Source organism: Calonectris borealis, chromosome Z, assembly GCF_964195595.1.
Source record: "Calonectris borealis chromosome Z, bCalBor7.hap1.2, whole genome shotgun sequence".
Taxonomy (NCBI): Eukaryota; Metazoa; Chordata; class Aves; order Procellariiformes; family Procellariidae; genus Calonectris; species Calonectris borealis.
Genome location: NC_134352.1, coordinates 1,514,365 through 1,532,848, shown reverse-complemented (window position 1 = coordinate 1,532,848; position 18,484 = coordinate 1,514,365). Strand labels below are relative to the sequence as shown.

The following is an 18,484-nucleotide window of genomic DNA, read 5'->3' as shown; positions in this document are numbered from 1 at the left end:
CTAAATCTTTGTAAGGAAGCAACTCTTTGGGTCCAGAGCTTTGTAGTTCTAAAAAAGTTACAGGTGTAACATATATTGATATGTGGAAGACAATATAACACTAATTTTATATTCATTACATGTAAAAGCATTCATGAAATATTCAAAACAAGTTTTAGAGTAAATATGCAATATACAACGTGGCCAAACAAAATTTAACGTAAGTAATGTGTGAGAAGCTCAAGATAGAACCATAGTTCACTGACTGTATTTTGAGTTGTATCACTCGCTTATGTTATTTGTACAATTACAAATTAAAAGAAAAACCTTTCTATCTTGTTTGTGTGACATTTTAAACTTAATTACTTTTTTTAAAAAGTGAATAAACATGATTTGCAGTATCTTCATAATGCAAAGTTTTAAATAAAAGAAAAATCAGAACCCCCCACATCAATACTGTATTATCTCCCAGTCTAGAACAAAAATAGACCAGGGTGATTAACAATAATATAAAGCAGATCATACCAAAAAAGCAGCGAGACTTCTTGGGGGAGAATCCCAGTCAAAGCAACTGCTAATGTAGTAGGCGGCGTTTATGAGCACCATGATACAACGCTTCATCCGTATAAAGTTCCTTAATAGTAGCTGTTAAAAAGATGAAAGAATAAAAATGTTTCAAAACCCCAAAAGCTTCAGAAGAGGCTCGTGCTTATAATATTGTCATTCTTAATTTCAGTGAAGATTGAGAAAATAACATGTTAAGCTCTCTAGCTCACAAATTGAGAAAGATAATTCAAAATTTGAGAGACTTGGAAGAGAGAGAACTTGTTAGTTGTGTTAACTGTGTTAGTTGTGATATTTGTTGCATTTAATTCTAAATGGTACACAAATTGTTGTTCAATTTTAAAAAGCCACTTGCAAAATTTCACAAATTACTTTTTTACTAAGATTTCAGAGTTTAATTAAGTAGTCAAGACTTTCCCCATTCTTACGTACTTAACAAATTTTGGCCTTTCTTTATAAAAACATGCTGTAGGACACTAACCTGAAACCATGCAAAATTACTGCTCTAATCTAATTAAGCACCCTTTACATCCAATTTTTTCTTCATTTGTAACAAACTTCTCTTCTGTGATGTATGTTGACCACATGTTTTTAAGTATTTGTCAAAGTAACTAACTGCGTACATTCAATCTATATAGAGATGAGACATAACAGAGGTGGGTTTTGAGTCAGGAGAATGCTTAAATCCTCTAAAATGGCAATACACTTGACCAAAAAAAAGTGAACAAACCAGTGAATGATTTCATTTGTGTACTGAGTAGCACAGAAAGTGCTAGGTAGGTAAGACACATTCACTCTCAGAAAATGTGGATGTTTTAAAACGCAACCGCATCAGTCATACATGAAGATTCTTTTTTTTCTCCCGCCCTAAGTGGTATTGTGGTGGGGTATCCCATGCAAGCTAATTTCAAAAAAAACAACCCAAAGTGGGTATTTAAAGTTTACTCCTCCTGCCATCTGCAAAAAGCACAATGCCATTTTCTGTTATGAAAGTGGGGAGAAGAATGAATCTTGAATAAAAGGCCTTGCTGCTTCTTTGCTGGAATAGCAGTGCAAAATGTAGCTTTAGTAACTGCATTACTCACAACAAAGTAAAGAAATATTTTGCCTCTTGAAATCTTTTTTAATGAAATATATCACACAACCGATATAAAATTCATCCAGCAGATAATTTAAATCGATCTCAAGTCTATAAGCTTTCAGCAAAATAAACAACAGTTTTGAGACCTGTGCCTTTTCACTGCAAACAACAAATACCTTGTTCCCACAGTCCAACCAAAAGCTCAGTTCTCTCCATATAAAGTACGTCATTTGTGGAACATGAAAAACTGAGTCAAAAGTAGTTCAAGTGGAGAAAAAGATAAGATGTGTGTTTAAATATTTTTTAGCAAAACGTTAAAACTGTGAGTGGCAAAATTATCCAGAAAAAAAAGAAGAAGGGTCCAGACATTTCCTACCCACAGGACTATCAAAAGCAATACAGAGTTTTAATCTGCTTTCACCTTTGAATCAAACCTCTCTCAACTAACTTATTTAAAATTTGGCTAGAAGAATGCTGAAAGACTCTCCACCCTGCCACAAACGGATATCTTTCAGGTCAAGGTTAACAGCAAAAATTTATGCAAGACTTAGTTTACATGCACCTGTGCTATAATCCGATATGTGTGGAACCCGATGGTTTCAACTGTGTTCTTATTCACTTATTTCATGGAAATTAAGCGGCAATTTATAGAGGAGACACAATAAACCCATGTATTTTGTTTCTGCCTTTTCCGACCTCTCATATTCTTTTGTAAACAGGTACGAAAATGTTATTCTTTACCCTCAGCAGTATGATAACAGATATTTGGATGTGCACACTTGATATTAAGGCTTTCGGAAAGGATTAGTGTTTCCTTACTCTTTACCTGTTTAGACAGTCTGTTTTCCTCTTCAATGTACTTCTCTTCTTTGGGCATTAAGGTTCGTATGCTGGCTTTCACCTATGCATTAAAACGTGTGTCAGTATTTCAAGCTTACTCGCTCCTTACCAGTAACGCATGCTTCAATTTGCAAAAATTACGAAGTTTCGAAGTCATGGCTGCCAAGCCCCCGGCACACAAACGCACACAGAGGCATGAGCTGCTGCTCCTCGCGTTAGCAGCAATAGCAGCGGCAGCAGCAACAAAAAGAGTGGGTGTGCCAGGCAGTGGCAGAAGAGTATTCTGTAGTACACATCAAGGTTTAGAGAAAATGAGGAATGACAGAAATTCTCTACAAATCAGGAACAAAAGCCTTCATGAAACTGAACTCTTTAGCAGTACAAAAAAGCCAAAGTTAAGACTTACAGCATTAAAAATCACATCTATTTCAAGATAGATGACCCCCTTTGTTGGCCCTGTCAGCTGCTTGTTTTTCAAGACGTAGGCTTTCTGTTCACCATTTTGAATCTGCAGGAAAAGGACATGACAGCCGTCTGTCTCGCGGTCTCCGCTGAATACACCCCCCCGTGACCCCTGACCCCCAGCTGCTGAAGCTGACAGAGAACCCAAAACAACTGTGGCAAGTCTGACAAGTACCTGTTCATTACCAGGACCGAGTCTGTCAGGAAAAATTAACTACCATGGGATTCAACATGGCCGTGAATCCAGTATGTTAAAATTTTAGTGTTCTTATTACAGACCTTGGTTGAGATATGACAGACACAGAGCTGCAAATCTTTTTTCTTCCTTCTTTCCCCCCCCACTTCAGCAGGAAAAATACAGAGCGGTATGTCAGGTGAATGAAACTTACAGACAGCAACGGTATAGCAACTTTGCCTAGAAAGTCAGCGCTCCGATCGCGGTCTTCGTCATAAACTGTCACTTCAAGCACTGAGTGGATGTCTTTAATATTGCTACAAAGGGAGAAGCACACACAGAGGAGAGAAGAAGTCACCCACAGCAGCGGGTACCAAGGACAAAAGCGTGAAAGGTTAGCAAAACCAGATACCTGTCTATTCTTCCAAGCTGTGGCAGAGAACAGAACTTAAGTAAATGAGGCATCCCTCCGTACAACCGAAATGCTTTCTAAGGGCTGCAGCGACCGCTCTCTCTCTGCGAGGCTCTCCCAGCAGAACTTTTCCGAAGGATGTTGCTTTAAATCTCCTACCTGGCGTTTGCGCCGCAGGAGCTGCAAGGAGAGCCAGCGCGAGCAGCTCTGGGGGATTTACAGCCGCGAGCAGCAGGACTGAGAGCCTTTCAAAACTACCCCTTACACATGCTACCCTTGCAGCAATTCTTACCACAGATAGTGAAATCTGTAGGTTTGTAAACGAAAATAATTACGAGCTACACAAACACATCCTTCCACTGAGAACACGCTCTTTAATTCTAAAATCCCTGCTTAATCACAAATATACAACAGTCATTACAACAAATTAGGAACAAGCTATACAAAACGATGCATTTTTCAGCTACTACTGGTTTTTGCCTGCAAGCTATTAAACACTCCACCACCACGCACAACAAATGTCACTGTATATTGTAAACTCTCAAGTGAAAAATGCACATTCCTTATTTAGAGAAAAAAACAGAATTGTTGAGAGAACTCATCTTTGATCAAATGGCTGATCCAGGAAATAAGAGTTCAAGCAAAACAGTTTAACTTCAGTAAAATATTCCAACGAAACTGGATTGCTAGCCCAAAATTAATTAACAAATCTGAGGATAAATAAAATAGTCAATGCAAATATACACAGAAGAGAGGTGAAAACTCTCCTTGAAGGCCTTTTGAGTTTTTCTATTTGATTCCTGATTAGTCTTTTGTCCTCTACAAAACCAAGCAATTTCTTATGCAGAGAACACTGTCGAGCAGTAGAGGTTGATTAGTTATTGGCTTTATCAGTAGGTAATTAAAAATAAATTAATGAAGAATTTAGCGTAGTTTTGCAGATACATAAATGAGAACTACGTTAATAAGCTAATGAGAAGTACAACTGTTGTGAGATTTTTTCTTTTGTTCTGAGTTCATTCCTGAGAGCTCACTGCAAGGCAAGAAAAGCTATGGATGCCAAATATATGAATGACAAATTTAGAAGGGAAAAAAAAAAAGAAAATTAAAATCAGACTGTGTTTTGAGATCAAGGGCAGAACACAGTATTTTAATTTATGATACAGTGAAGCAAGTGTACACAAAGCTAAAGCTTTGACTGGTTTTGCAGTGGATTGTTAGCTGATTTCAGCAGCAGAGAAACCTGCAGCTGATCAGTTTTCTACTCATTGGTGTCACACTGCAGTCAGATAGAGAGAAGCAGGGAGAAAAAGAAGGCAAATAAGCAAGACAAGTAACAGGAACATTTTGTCTGTGGAAATCTTTTTTCTATTTTGTCAGAGCCTTTTACTGCCTTCAAAATAACAGTCAGATTAAAAAACCCAACTGCGTCACTTCCCAATAAACTAAACGTTTAAGACTGCATTTTACCCAATAGCAGCAATCTTCTGGTATGATACTAGATGGTATTGTGAGAAGTGCAGTTGGTAAATGGAAAGAACAAGTGGAAAGTATCTGATCACAATTCAGAGAAGTATGAATGCATTTAAAATTCCTTCCTTTATATAGTTATCTATGTTTATTAAAGTTAACAACCACGTTTTAATGAAGGTCATAACCATGAAACCGTTTTTTCCCATCCAAAACTTCAGTGAAACTCTCACTGAAGGTAGCAGGAGTCTGGAGTGCTTAGCATTACTCATACCTAGTTTCCAAGAAACAGACCTTGCTTTTTTACCTTTAAGATGGCACCTCTCCTCTAAGTTTTTTCATGTTTTTAATCCTCAAAAAGGTATTCAGCTGTTTGATTTAGAAATATCAGTATGTCATCACTATCTTTTTTCAGAGTCAGCAGTAGGTATTTTTGATTCACACGTACACCCCTTTCAGCTCCCCCCCCAAAAAACCCCAAACGCCAACCCCCACAAACACTCACAAAATCCAAACACCTACAATGTGAAGATTTTGTTCCATTCCGGATTGAGGTTCTTGTAGACGGTATGTGTCAGCAGTCTGTCATTGTTCAATTCAACTACACAAAACGGGTCACTTTTACCTATAAGAGAAAATTTGGAACAAAATTTATGAACTAAGAAAGCCCACCACGAGCAAGGTTTAAATAAAAATTTGTTTTGGGTTTTTTTTTCTCTTATCCTAAGCTGCATTGTAGTTCTCCCAGGAATTAATTCAGAGAAGTCCTATGGTCTGCATTATATTCAAGATGGTCATAACAGGCTGTTCATCTCTGTAATCTATTAACATTCTTCACTAAAAGAACATCTTTTTTGTCTTTATAAAAAAAAAGAAAAGAAAAGAAAAAAAATCACCATACAGACTTTTCTGATGAAAAAACAGCATGTTCCTAAAAGGTGCCAAGCACCCTTCTGAGACAGCTAAGAGAACTTTACTTTAATGGTGCCAATCCTACATTGACTGTAATGATAACATAATTAGAGCATTTTGATATGTAGGAAAGGTATTATTCTGTATTATTTGTAATAACATAGCACCTATGATACTTATCCAAAGATTACTATGCCCTACATGTTTCACGCTGTACAAATCCTCTCCCCAAAATCAAAAAGCCTTAAAGACAGTCTCAGATAAAAGCCTAACACCAGAGAAAATGGGCAAGTACAATTAAACAATGAGACAATATCAGCTGGAATGATGGGCTGTAGTCTCAGCACAGCAGAAGCTCAAACGTGGCTGAGATTTTTGTATACATTAAAGCACAATGAAGTAGCTTTGCATATATTTACAAGAAGGTCCTCAGCATGAAAGCCACCACAGGAGAAAGTATGAAGATGCTGCTTTGAAAATGTAATATGTAGATAATGGAAGCGGTATCCTAGACTGGATATGGAAGTTAAATTTTTTTTTTAAGCTAAAGAAAAAGAATGGGGAAAGGAAGTGTGTGTGTGTGTGTGTGTGTGTGTGTGTGTGTGTGCCCCTGAATGTGAAATAAGCAGCTTACAGCCAATGACTGCAGGTGAGCAGAGCTTAGAAACCAAGTAAAGAGCAAGAAAAATCATCCCGACTGAAAGTTTAGGGGGAAGACATGAAACTTATACTAAGCTTTTTCTTAGATATGCACGAGGCCAAGGTTTGTATTTGGAAAGGAGAAGAAGGAAAGTAGACACCTGAATCTCGTGCTTAACAACAGTTTGCTTGTGTAAAAAAGGAGCTTTCTGAAGAGGGAGGAAGCAAAAGAAGGGAAGATTGGTATCTCCAGGGTTTCGGGGCAACCCTGAAATTTCCTGGAAGGGTAAGAAGGTGTTACGAGGAAGACCTGAGGGACAGCTATGATGGAAGGAGCAGTAACGAAAACATGAGGAGTATGGTGAGAAGACAGCTGCAATAAAGGGAAGAAATCACACTGTGGTATAAATTATTTAACTCATATTTCAAATTATGACACTAATGACAACCACTATAAATGCTGGCCAAGACAGAGAGATGCTATCCCTCCTACCTATTCTGATTTCCTCCAATAATCGAAGAGAACAACATTTGCCTTTGGCACAGAATACAAATGTATGCATTATTTTCATGTTACATTTCAGGCTACAAATATATAAGTAGGAAGCTGTAGAATAATTTGCTGCTCCCAGAACCCAAGGGAACTTTAGCTGATGGAGATTAACAAACTCCAGGGTGCAAACTACAGAGTGGCTTGTTCTTGTCTCTGGCCTTTCTTTGGACAGCAAAGTGTTTGAAAGTTATTGAGTGTTGGCATTGGCTTTCCACAATCAAATCTGGCACACTAAGCAATTGTATTTCACAATGTCTTCAATAACTCCGTAATGCTTTGTCATGCATTATAAGAAGCCATAAATTGAGTAGCTCAATGGGGCTACATTAATGATATTAGGGAGGCATGTAATTTGTTTCATACCTTATACAAATGACAATGAAATCAATATTTAGACAAAGCTGTCCAGGGGTCACATCTCCCAAACTGCAGTATTGATTCAGACTACATCAGAGGTTAATGTGCATATTATTAACTTTAATGATAAAGAATAATTGTTGTAAACACATTGTGAATTACAGTTAGAGTTGATGTTTACCTTCTCTAGAAAACAATATACCGCTGAATCTTTCCCATTAAACTTGAAAAATGATTAATTCATTAGTCAGCAGAGATGGATAGATGACATATCTCAATGTTTTCCTACTTCACAAGCCTAAAAGGTGGTAGAAAACTTAAACAATTCATACTTATTTAGGTTTCATATTCTTTAGGTTTCAGTATTTGAAAAAGAAACACCCAGAAGACAGTTAATATAACAAGGCAGAACTGACACAGCAGGTGAGCTAGGTGATATTATTTTATCTCCTTTTTTAAAGCATCATCAATCATATTTGCATATGATGGTACAATGTGATTTGTGCTTATTAATCATATACAGACACAGGAAAGTGCACTGCAGTGTCTAAAGGCCATCTTCTGTAAACAAAGAGAAGGTATTTACCACATTCATTCATTTTCTGCATCTGTTGACATGCACTTTTTCAATGACTCTCCTTATAGATTTATATGGATATCAATCCACTTAAGAAAGCTAAATAATATGTAACGTCAATCACAGAGATCCTCAATCAAACCACAGACAGACAGTTTTCAGAAGTAAAAGAATCCCCCTCTCACACTCAACATTTCATGTCTCTTCTCCCCATAACTTGAAAACAGTTCAAGACCAAATTTGAGAAAAGAGAATGTTGTGACATGGTACAAGGGAAGGCCCAAATACCATGGTTGACATATAGAAGTTTCCTGGCTATGAACATCTCTACTGAGGAACACGGTTTTTACCATGAGGAGGCCATGAAGTTCCCATGTGCAAAGCCCTTCACCGTTGCCTATGGGCACTTCTTCCACATGCTAAAACACTCATAACCAAGCTGGGTATCTGAAAGGCAACACTCTTCGCTGACGTGCTAAACATATGGTATGTGCAAACGTTGTTTGGATACCAACCCAAATAAGCGAACATGGTCCAGAAAGACAAACCCAGAGCAATGCACAAGTAGTTGGTGAAACTCATATCCATCTGTCATCTTTCAAGTTCTCGTTATTAGAAAGAATAACTGCAATCTTAACTCTCACTGACAGCCACGGCAACCTGCTGCATTGCAAGAGTGTTCAAAATAATGGGATCGTTCCCAATGAAAGCCTTAAGAGAGCACTAAAAAATTAAAAGATGTCCTCCTTACATCTCCTCGGTCTCTAGCAGGACCAAGAAAATCCAGGAACTTACTACATATATTCATTATTATATTATTCAAAACTCGTACCTTAAGCACAACGCATACTCTAATCAAGGCAGCCTCAGACAACTTCTGTCTAGTTAATGCAACTAGCAATTTCAAACAAGAGCTAGATACATGGTTTTCCTCATTTTTATAAAAAAGAACCACACATGTTCAGAAAAGTATGTCCTGTCCATCTAGCAGTTCTAAAAGTACACTTAAAAACCCTCCATCAGACTTGTGCTGCCTAAGCTCAGTTACACCATTCTAAATTGTGTTGCCACCACAGTTATACCTTTCACCACAGGCTAAATCACAATTGTCACATATCACCGTATATCACCTGTCATGTCAAGAAATTCTACCCAAATCCCTGGGTCACTGAGGATCTTCCAACTAGCTCCCTGCTCTGTGCCTTTCGTAGGCCTCCAGCTACTGTTCCAGTGACTTTAGAGGTACTTAACTCTATTGATCAGAGAACATCCACAAACACCTTCTGAATACAGCCCTAAGTGTGTGCTCAGTGCTGTGCAAAGAGTAAGACGACCCCCCACCTGCTTAAGGCACTTACACATTAAGAACATGCTCCCAGCACCACCGAAACCAGCACTTACAATTTTGAGGAATCCCGTGACCTCGCTGGGACTAACCACTATTACACCCAGCACTGTTTGAAGGAATGAATGAGACAACTAGGTCGTAAAACCAGTGAAGTGCACCTTCCCACTGACTGAAATCAGACCTGCAGTAAACCTCAGTAAGAAGTAAAACAAATCCCATTTATCCGTTCTGTTGCTGTAACATCTCATGCTTTTTGGAGTCTACTTATATAGTCCTAAGGGCTCCTGAAATGACAGAAATAAAGTTTACACAATATGCACAATAATCTGGAAGGGAAAGCAACTTCTCTTTGGATGGATCTCCCTCACCTTTTTTTCCCCTTTTCCCATTACAGACCTGGACTATCTGAGAATGTCCCCTGGAAGGAACTCTACTTTGTAATATAAGCTCCCAAGAACTACTTACCTTTTGAAGCTTCCCATTTTATTCATCATGCCACACATTGCATCTAGTTTGACAGATATCCTCGTTTGTGCTATGCTGCATTGCATTTAATCTTTAGACAGTCTGTGAGACCGGAGCACACACTTTTAGATTACTTTCCTAGATCTAAGTATTTTACTTCAATCAGCATTGTGTCCCTCACATTGCACACTATACACACATTAATTAAAACGTTAGTCTTTTACTTGTCACCTTACTTCTCAGAACCACCACGTGCCCCTGGATGAACAGTACACCCACCAACTCAAACCAGCCCAACTCTACAACAGTGGTTAAGCTGCAAGAGAGGCTATCCAGGAACTAGAGAAGTCTTATCTGTTACTTGCTTCAAAACTGAAAGTTCCCCACAGCCCAGGAAGTCCTGCACAAAAGAAATAAAGTAAGTTTGGAGCTCAGATTCATTATCTGGAGCTCAGAAGGTTGGCCATTGGAACAACATTTTTCTCCTGCAAGTATATAAAATATACTTTTTCGTCATAGAAGAGATAGATACCTAAATAGTGACAATTTTTAATTGCTTCTCAAAATATTTAGAAAATCAAAACAACTAAACCTCAACCTCCACACAATTTTAGCTTCTGAATTTTCTTCTCAGGTAGCTATAGCACCACATTGCATAACAGTTTTGCTGCGTTTTTCACTTGGAAAAGTTTGGGAAAGGCCCCTTCCATCAGTTCAAAGACCACAGGACTTCCACATTTGTAGATCAGCTGGCTCGCTTTGCTGGAACTCATCAGCAAGCACCAGAGATGTTAGGTGGCCTGTGAACCCTTGTGAACTGATGTTCTAGGGCTGGTGGACAGGTCTCAGACACATGCTGCTGCAGCCCGTCTTCCTGGCTGGAGGTGAGCTGGACTCTGTCCAGTCTAGTGGGTAGCTAAAACAGCAAAACGCGGGGCTTCATATCAAATCCAACTCCGAAAGTACTGCTTTTTCACAAGCCATCGAATGACATGTGACCAATTCAGATGCAAGTCTTTTTTGTTTGCATAAATATGAACTTTACCTAAATATTAGAGATGTCAAACTGCAATACAGTACCATTCATGTTTCTGGGCAAGTTAAACAAATATGTCCTTCAACGGTCCCTGAGGGGGAAGTTGTCCAATAAAAATTTTTGATTCTTGGTAGATTGTTTTCCCAGCAAAAATTCATTTTTTGGAGCACTGCAGTTCTTCCAAACAGGGACTTCAATTCAACATAATTGCACTTTTGTACTCACTTTCTAGCTCCACTTGTACACAAATAGGAGTTTTTCTTGATGAAAAGCTATCAAAACTTAAATTTACATTTCTTGCTTGCTATGTTTTGTACCAGTTAAAGTGTGGTGTCCTTTTATTATAACACACTATTGTCTCCAGAAAACTGCATGTCATCTGCATATTATTCTGTTAATATTGTAAAAAAAGGAGACTTTAGCAAACAAACATATGGAAACATCCATATTTTATGCAGTAAGATGACTCCCTGTTTTAGACAGGAAAGAAACACCTGTGTACAGTCATAAATAACATGCTTTTCTGTTTTCAATCTTTGAAAATCCAGCTTGTAGGAAAGAAAATAACAAATCAGAAAGATCATCAGTCATTGTAGAATGACTCTTTCTTTCTTAATCGGAGCTGCCATGGACTCTTACAAGGAACTACCATTGATGCAATTGCTTTTCAGAGTGGATGCAAGCCAAGAAGCATATGGCAGACCTACCTACTCCCTGAAAAACTTACTGCACTTCATAAGGGTTAACTCGCAAGGGACATCAGATAGCATAGGGCTAGTTCCCCTGAGGCCTGCGGAGGTACTTCTACCATGGCTATAGAAAGCATGCATTGCTTTGGTATATGTCCAGAAACACAAATAATTTCCTAGTTTTGTTCCTTCAACAGTTTTCTCAACAAAAGGCACCATGTGGCAGGCTAAATATAGGTTGGCATTTAACATTTACTTGCCACTGATCAGCCCATAAAGTTATATAAAATGATAGAAAGCCACCTCCAGCATTGGCTAGACCATGAACTGATTTTACGCAAATTGCTAACTTTATTCTGAACTAAGTATTACATGAATTTTTGCATCGTTCAAATCACATTATCCAAACTGAATTAGAATCACAAAGACTACTAAAAATGTTTTGGATAGTTTAAAAATTTAATAGGAGATTTCAATTCCATTTCTACTTTTAAAAGTCAAGTTCACAAACCACAGCTTCACAAAGTTCAACCCAGTTTAACGTGGTTATGAAAGCTGAGATATTGCTTGAATATTTCATAGGCCATTATGGTTCTCCCCTACTGCTGGCCATGCCTGCCCATTATGGATCTAAGTCCCCACAGCCAAAAAGGCCTTTATTTTTTGGGAAGACAAGACAGCCAGTTCATGGCTCTGGGGGGCAGTGCCACTCATGCAGACGCTAATGTCGCTAACGTTGTTCCGAGCTCCCTGCCAGCCAGCTGCTTGCAACAGAGCAGTCGGCCTGACCTTTGGCCAGGAGAGGAACGGCTCAATAGCACGAGAAGCTGCCTTATCTAATGGATTAAGTACAGGACCCAGGCCAAATGCCAGCTTTGACAAGGACTTGCTCTGTCGGCCTTCGCTGAGTCAGTTAACCCTTCTTCGTTTTCCATCTTTAAATGGAAATGATAATTCCTCTTCAATAGTGCTGCTGCAAACACGTTGCAACAGACCGATATCATGAACGCGTGAGATATCTTACCAGGCGACCCAGTGTAGTGCCACAATCGTGTTAAACTCATTTCCACAGAATATTGACAGGAAAAAATAATAATGTTAACAATCACAAGTCATCCTTTCACTGTATATTTAATTCTAAAGGCTATGGTTAACCAAAAATGTCTTTTAAATCCTGATTTTGCCACTAGTACCCTAAAACCGCTACTTTCTTAAAAAAAAGTAGTTTTGCAGTACATGATATTGGACTGATGTCTTCAGGCGACCTCTACGATAGGGCCAGGTGAGATTTTATCTGCCATAGAATACTGCCCATAGTAGATTTCCGTACTTTGTCAAGATAACTCAAGTGTATATTGAAATCTGGTTGCACTAATTGACAGAGCAAATTACTTTTGGAACCATATTTCCAAAGGGCCTCTGAATTTATTCCTTCAATTTCACATGCATGGGCTTCCATACCTTTGTGAATTTAACGTTTGTGTACATCACACTGACACTTCCGAGTGTTTGAAGAACAATTTCAAAGACTATTTTTGCACATGTGGTATTAGGACATTTTAGTAGAACAGATTTTAGAAAACTCATTTACGTTCTGCACGTTTAGCCATCTTGGTATCTTCACCCTACTTCCAAGTACTTTAAACAAAATTTTAACAGGGAATTTTCTTAAAAGAGAGGCTGAATTCCAGACATAAAACTGAAAAAGAAGAAAAAAAAAATTCTGCCTCATTTTTTATGCTCTTCAGAGGAGGAGAATCCTGAAAAGCTTTTGACTGTAAACCTAAGTATCACTGAGCTCTTCAGTAAAATCTGTCTGATATACCAGGATCTGAAATCACGGTACCCAAAAAAACCGCAGACAATTGATTAATAATGAGGTCAGAAATACAAATAAATTTACTTCTAATGAAGACTGGAGACACAGTAATCAAAGTGTTAAAAATTCATTTCATGCACATCTCATTTGCCTCTTGGCTGATATTTATCACATAATTCTGTGAGAAAGTAGAGGCCTAAGATGCTCCAGATAAATGTCTCAATTAATTGTACAGAGGTAGCCCTCTTTGAGCTGAACCAGAGCTGTGAGCTCTTTATTAAAAGCACTATTCTGTAGCCTGTAACCTTGTTCCTTGACTCCTCTCTAGTTTCCAATTTAAACAAGTCCCCATGCGGCCCGCTCTAAAGGGCTTTGTCTCCCTGTCATTGTTAAGAGAGCCGAGGCATCCTGGAAGTGTGAAATCAGACCTCATGAGCTGAACGGTTCCCCAGGGAACGCCGGACCGCGCAGAAGGTCAAAGTCATGGGCCGGACCATCTGAAAGCGTCTGATCGCCGGTCTGTGACACAGCAAGCGGGTGGGGCCGGGGGAGCGGGGAGCCAGGGGGCTGGCATGGAACACGTCTTAATTAAAGCCCGAAGACAGCAAAACAAACTGTTTTCTAGGCAGCCCGTCACATGGAGCTCTGCTAATGAATCTGAGTTGCTAACTATTATTCCTTGAAACAACAGGACTTGCGCTGAAGTTGATCAAACCGGCGGCACACCTTTTCCCACCCCGCTTGCTTCTCGTCAATAATAAGGCAGGGGTTTTGAATTATTTCGTGGTACGGGAAAAGGAGGAATGCATCGGCCCCACTGACGGGGGTGCGAGCCCTGCCTGCAAAGCCAGCAGCCTCCCTCCAGACCCACCTGCACCAGCTCTGCTGCAGGAACAGGCTCGCCTGGCCGCCGCTAGCCTGGCACTACGCCACGGCGGTGACACTGCTTTCCAAAACTCACACGGGTTAGGCCAACAGAACACGCATTGACTTCAGAGGCCAACCGGCACGGTGAGCCCGTTACGCTTTACGTTGTACGGCACCAGCACGCGAAAGGACGTCACTGCAGGCGCACAGGCTGCTCTGCTGGGCTCCGGAGCAGCCGAACCTGGCGAAGGTCTGCCTGTCTTCCGGAGGAGACCTGGCGAAGGTCCGCCTGTCTTCCGGAGGAGACCTGGCGAAGGTCCGCCTGTCTTCCGGAGGAGACCTGGCGAAGGTCCGCCTGTCTTCCGGAGGAGACCTGGCGAAGGTCCGCCTGTCTTCCGGAGGAGGCCTGGCGAAGGTCCGCCTGTCTTCCGGAGGAGACCTGGCAAAGGTCTGCCTGTCTTCCGGAGGAGGCCTGGCGAAGGTCTGCCTGTCTTCCGGAGGAGACCTGGCAAAGGTCTGCCTGTCTTCCGGAGGAGACCTGGCAAAGGTCTGCCTGTCTTCCAGAGGAGACCTGGCGAAGGTCCGCCTGTCTTCCGGAGCAGCCGCGTGCGAGCAAAGGTGTGGGGAGAGGGGAAAGTACAACTTCTTTCAGCTGAGGATTTCGGGAGAAAACAGCCTTGTGCCAAACAGCTAAAGCACAATGGAAGATTGAAATGAAACTTTCTTCTCAGGCAGAGAAGGAAAAGCAAACACCATGCTCAATGTCTTTCCATTTGTTAGATTATAGTTTCAAAAAAACACATTAAAAAATAAATAGGTCTTTTCCAGGAAGGGGTATTTGCTGTGACCACAATTGCCAACAGAACATAATTTTGCACTGGTGGAAGGCCTAAAATTGTGTTTTGACGGCGGAAAGGTGCTGGCTTTTCTGGGGCTGAGGCCAGCGACCCTCCCGAAGGCCCCGCTGCTGGGAGACGCCCCGTTTTTCAGCTCTCCCCCAAGCCCAGGTGAGCTTTCAAGCACCGGCGGGGAATCTCTCAGCCCCTCAGCGGTCCTCCCTTTCCTAGACCTCCTCGCAAGCGGCCGGTGAGGAGGAGCTCGCTCTCTGGGGTCTTTTCAAAAGCCAGCTGTGGCACATTGGAGCAGCGCCCCGCCTTCAAACTGGTCGTGCCCGCCTGCCCTGCCGCCACCGCACCGACACGTCGCCCAGCCCGGCACCGTCCTCAAGCACGTGGATGTGGGGCGTCAGCCCAGGCCGGGACCACCACCCTTAACCTCTCTCTTTTCAAAAAAATCGTACTAACCTTAACGGTTTGAAGCGCGCTCTCCCAACACTGGGCTATTGAGGAAAAACTGCCCTCGACTATCAACAGTTTGTTAGGGCTTAACTGCAGTGACCTACTGTAGCAGCATTCAGCTGAACAAGGCTACGGGCTTTCTGTGGGAAGGAGGAGAATTGAGGGTTTCATTAAAAAGTAATTTGTGCTTTTTACTCATTCATTCAACGGGAGTCTCAATTGCTCTTTATTCACACAGAGTTAATACAGTATTACAATGCTGCTCAATGAATGTATGGTAACAAAAGAAAAATTTCACATTTTGAAAGGAAAAAAAAATCCTTGCAACTGTAGTAAGATTGATGACTACTTAAAAGATTACAGAAACCTTTTTCTGTCTATGCTTATGCTTAATGATGGAATATTAAGGATTTTTAAAATCCATTCAGCCCAAACTAATAAATTTTGATTTACTACTTCACGTGGAAAGATTCCTGAAAGTGAAATGGGATATGCTCAGCAGACAGGAAACACAGCAAATCACACCGGTACTATACAGGTGTTTCAGCTACTTCCCAGACTCCAGGGAGGGCAAAAGATTAACTCTGAAAAAAACAGTATAGTAAGAAGAGCAAACTAGTCCTTAGCTTTTACTCACACAAGCAATCCTTAGTCGTGTAAGTTATACCGCTGATGACAGTGCTGTCCACACTGACTAATAAGTATCGCTCAGTTGAACAAAGGTGGAGGGTCAATTCTTACACAATTTTTGCAAACATGATTTATCGACAATCACAAAATAACTACTTTGAGTTATTTCTAAATATTACTATTCAAAGTTTAGTCTGAAATGAATGATCTGTACATGCCCACAAGTTACTAAAAATAGCTGTAAATTACTACAGTAGTTAACAAAACCGCTTTGCCCTCTTTTCAAAATACAACGATTTCTGTAATGTTTGGAATGCACAGCCATCTTACAAAACATATCTGCCGTATGGGTGTTTTTTCTTGCTAATGAACAAAATATGCAGGACACGGGGAGGTATTGAGCGTCCTTCCCTGTCTTCCTGACCGTCGTTCCAAAGGCAATGTCTGAAGATTTTTGGTAGCTCTGTACATCTTTAATTGAATCAAACGTATTTCCAAAAAATTTGTTCAACCAGCACAAATGACATGTTGATCTGGAAAAGTCAAAGACTGAACGAGGTCAGGGACTGAATTATCCCACTTGCCGCTGAATAACTTAATCTCCTTCTCTGTTCAGACCACACTGCATTATAAGGTAAAAGCAGAGTGAGGAATCTTCAGAAGCATTTCTCCAACCTCCCGGAAAATAGAATCTGTTATTTTGTGTGCCACAAAGTGCATGATCTGTTTCAGCAATAAAATGTTTGCTCTGTTACCTTGTCTGAGGAAAAAAAAAACTGTACTCATGCTAATTTACAAAAAACTGTTAAGAAGTGAGTATGTTGCTATATATCTACATCTGCTCCTGTAACAGAGCATTTATGTCCAAATTGCAGTAAACCAGCTAGATTATTATAGTTTCCTTTTTTTCCTTTTTTTTTTTTTTTTTTTAAGCAGAGATGGCTATTTTTGACACAGAAGCAGCTCATTTTGCTCCATTCAACTTGTGCAGTGTGAAGGTGATTGTACTTTCAGGAGATAACTTGGACATTTCTGGAGAAATATGGTCAGTACGGCTGAAATATTTTTTCTTTATTTTGAAAAGCAGAAGGTTAAATTATCCATTCAGCTTATATCACATAAAATAGAAAATAAAAAAAAGATTTTCTTATTTCCCTTCTTAAACAGATAAGCAGTAGTTACAGGAAACTCCATTTATTTGAGATGTCTGAAACCAACAGCAGCCTTGCTAAATATCTGGCAGATATCAAGTGGTTCTTTTGGCAACAACTTTGAAGCAGTATCTAAGCCTAGCACCTTTCATTTGCCTTGTCTTCTGGAATTCAGCTTTAATTTGGATAATTTTGTATATTTTTATCTACTAGAAAAAGAAGTCTTTTCTATGTATTTTTTCCAGGACCTCTGATGGAGGAAAATGTATATTTCACGCTTCTGAGAAATAACCTACGCAGGACTCTGCTAGCATTAGAGAGACTTGCTGCTTTGCTTATAAAAGTTTTGTTTGCCTGTGGATTTTTTCCTTAATGAGCAGAGGTGAGACTGCACAAACAGACAATTATCTTTAGATAAACTTCTGTTTTAAACATTTTTTCTTCACTTCTAAAAAGGCCCAGTCTTACTATGGTATTTATTGTCACAGAAACTAAATGAATACTTGCCTGTGACATCAGCTGCCATCAATGCTTCTGCCCTGATGACCTTCACCTGAAGAAATCCCACATCCTTCATGTTATGGAACATTGCCATTGGACTCTAAAAAATAATAGAAAGAAAAACAATTCTGGATTGCAAAAAAGACATACCAAAAGCAATATTAATAGTCTTCTCTCTAGCCCAGATATAAGTTAGTGTAATTCTGCCGAACATACTCATATTTTAAAATATTATTTTCTGAAGAATGTACAGTTGTCAGTGTTTATTTCAGCATTTTGCAACTTTAACTTACCAATGAAAAATGCACAGGAAAAATTACAATATGAATGATTAAATATAACACTAATTCTACTGAATTAATCCCCTAACAGTACATCAACAACTGTCCACCAAATTCTAAATGACAGCAGTATATTAACAAAATTAATACAAACAATAAAACACTTCCTCTCCCTGAATACTTTTGTGAGATCTATGTTCACATTTTCCTTTTGGATGGCTCCAATAATACTTTGAACAGTGACTTAGGGCCAATATTGTTTTTGTTGTAGTTGACCATTATATGCGAGCTTGCATATAGCATATATATGCTTGCATATAGCTTGCAAATAACATGAGCAAAAACAATCAAAAGAGGATTATAACAACTTAATAATTT

General features: G+C 39.7%; 1 protein-coding gene across 1 annotated transcript in view; it reads right to left on the bottom strand.

Moving 5' to 3' along the window:
- MCTP1 (multiple C2 and transmembrane domain containing 1) overlaps positions 1-18,484 on the bottom strand; it is a 290,462-nt gene that overhangs the window by 96,392 nt on the left and 175,586 nt on the right. The window contains exons 10-15 of the mRNA XM_075138374.1: positions 17,832-17,925; positions 5,506-5,608; positions 3,316-3,418; positions 2,871-2,972; positions 2,451-2,525; positions 505-624 (exon numbers count right to left, since the gene is read on the bottom strand). Coding sequence (XP_074994475.1) covers positions 505-624; positions 2,451-2,525; positions 2,871-2,972; positions 3,316-3,418; positions 5,506-5,608; positions 17,832-17,925 — 597 coding nt within the window. The remainder of the gene's footprint in view (positions 1-504; positions 625-2,450; positions 2,526-2,870; positions 2,973-3,315; positions 3,419-5,505; positions 5,609-17,831; positions 17,926-18,484) is intronic.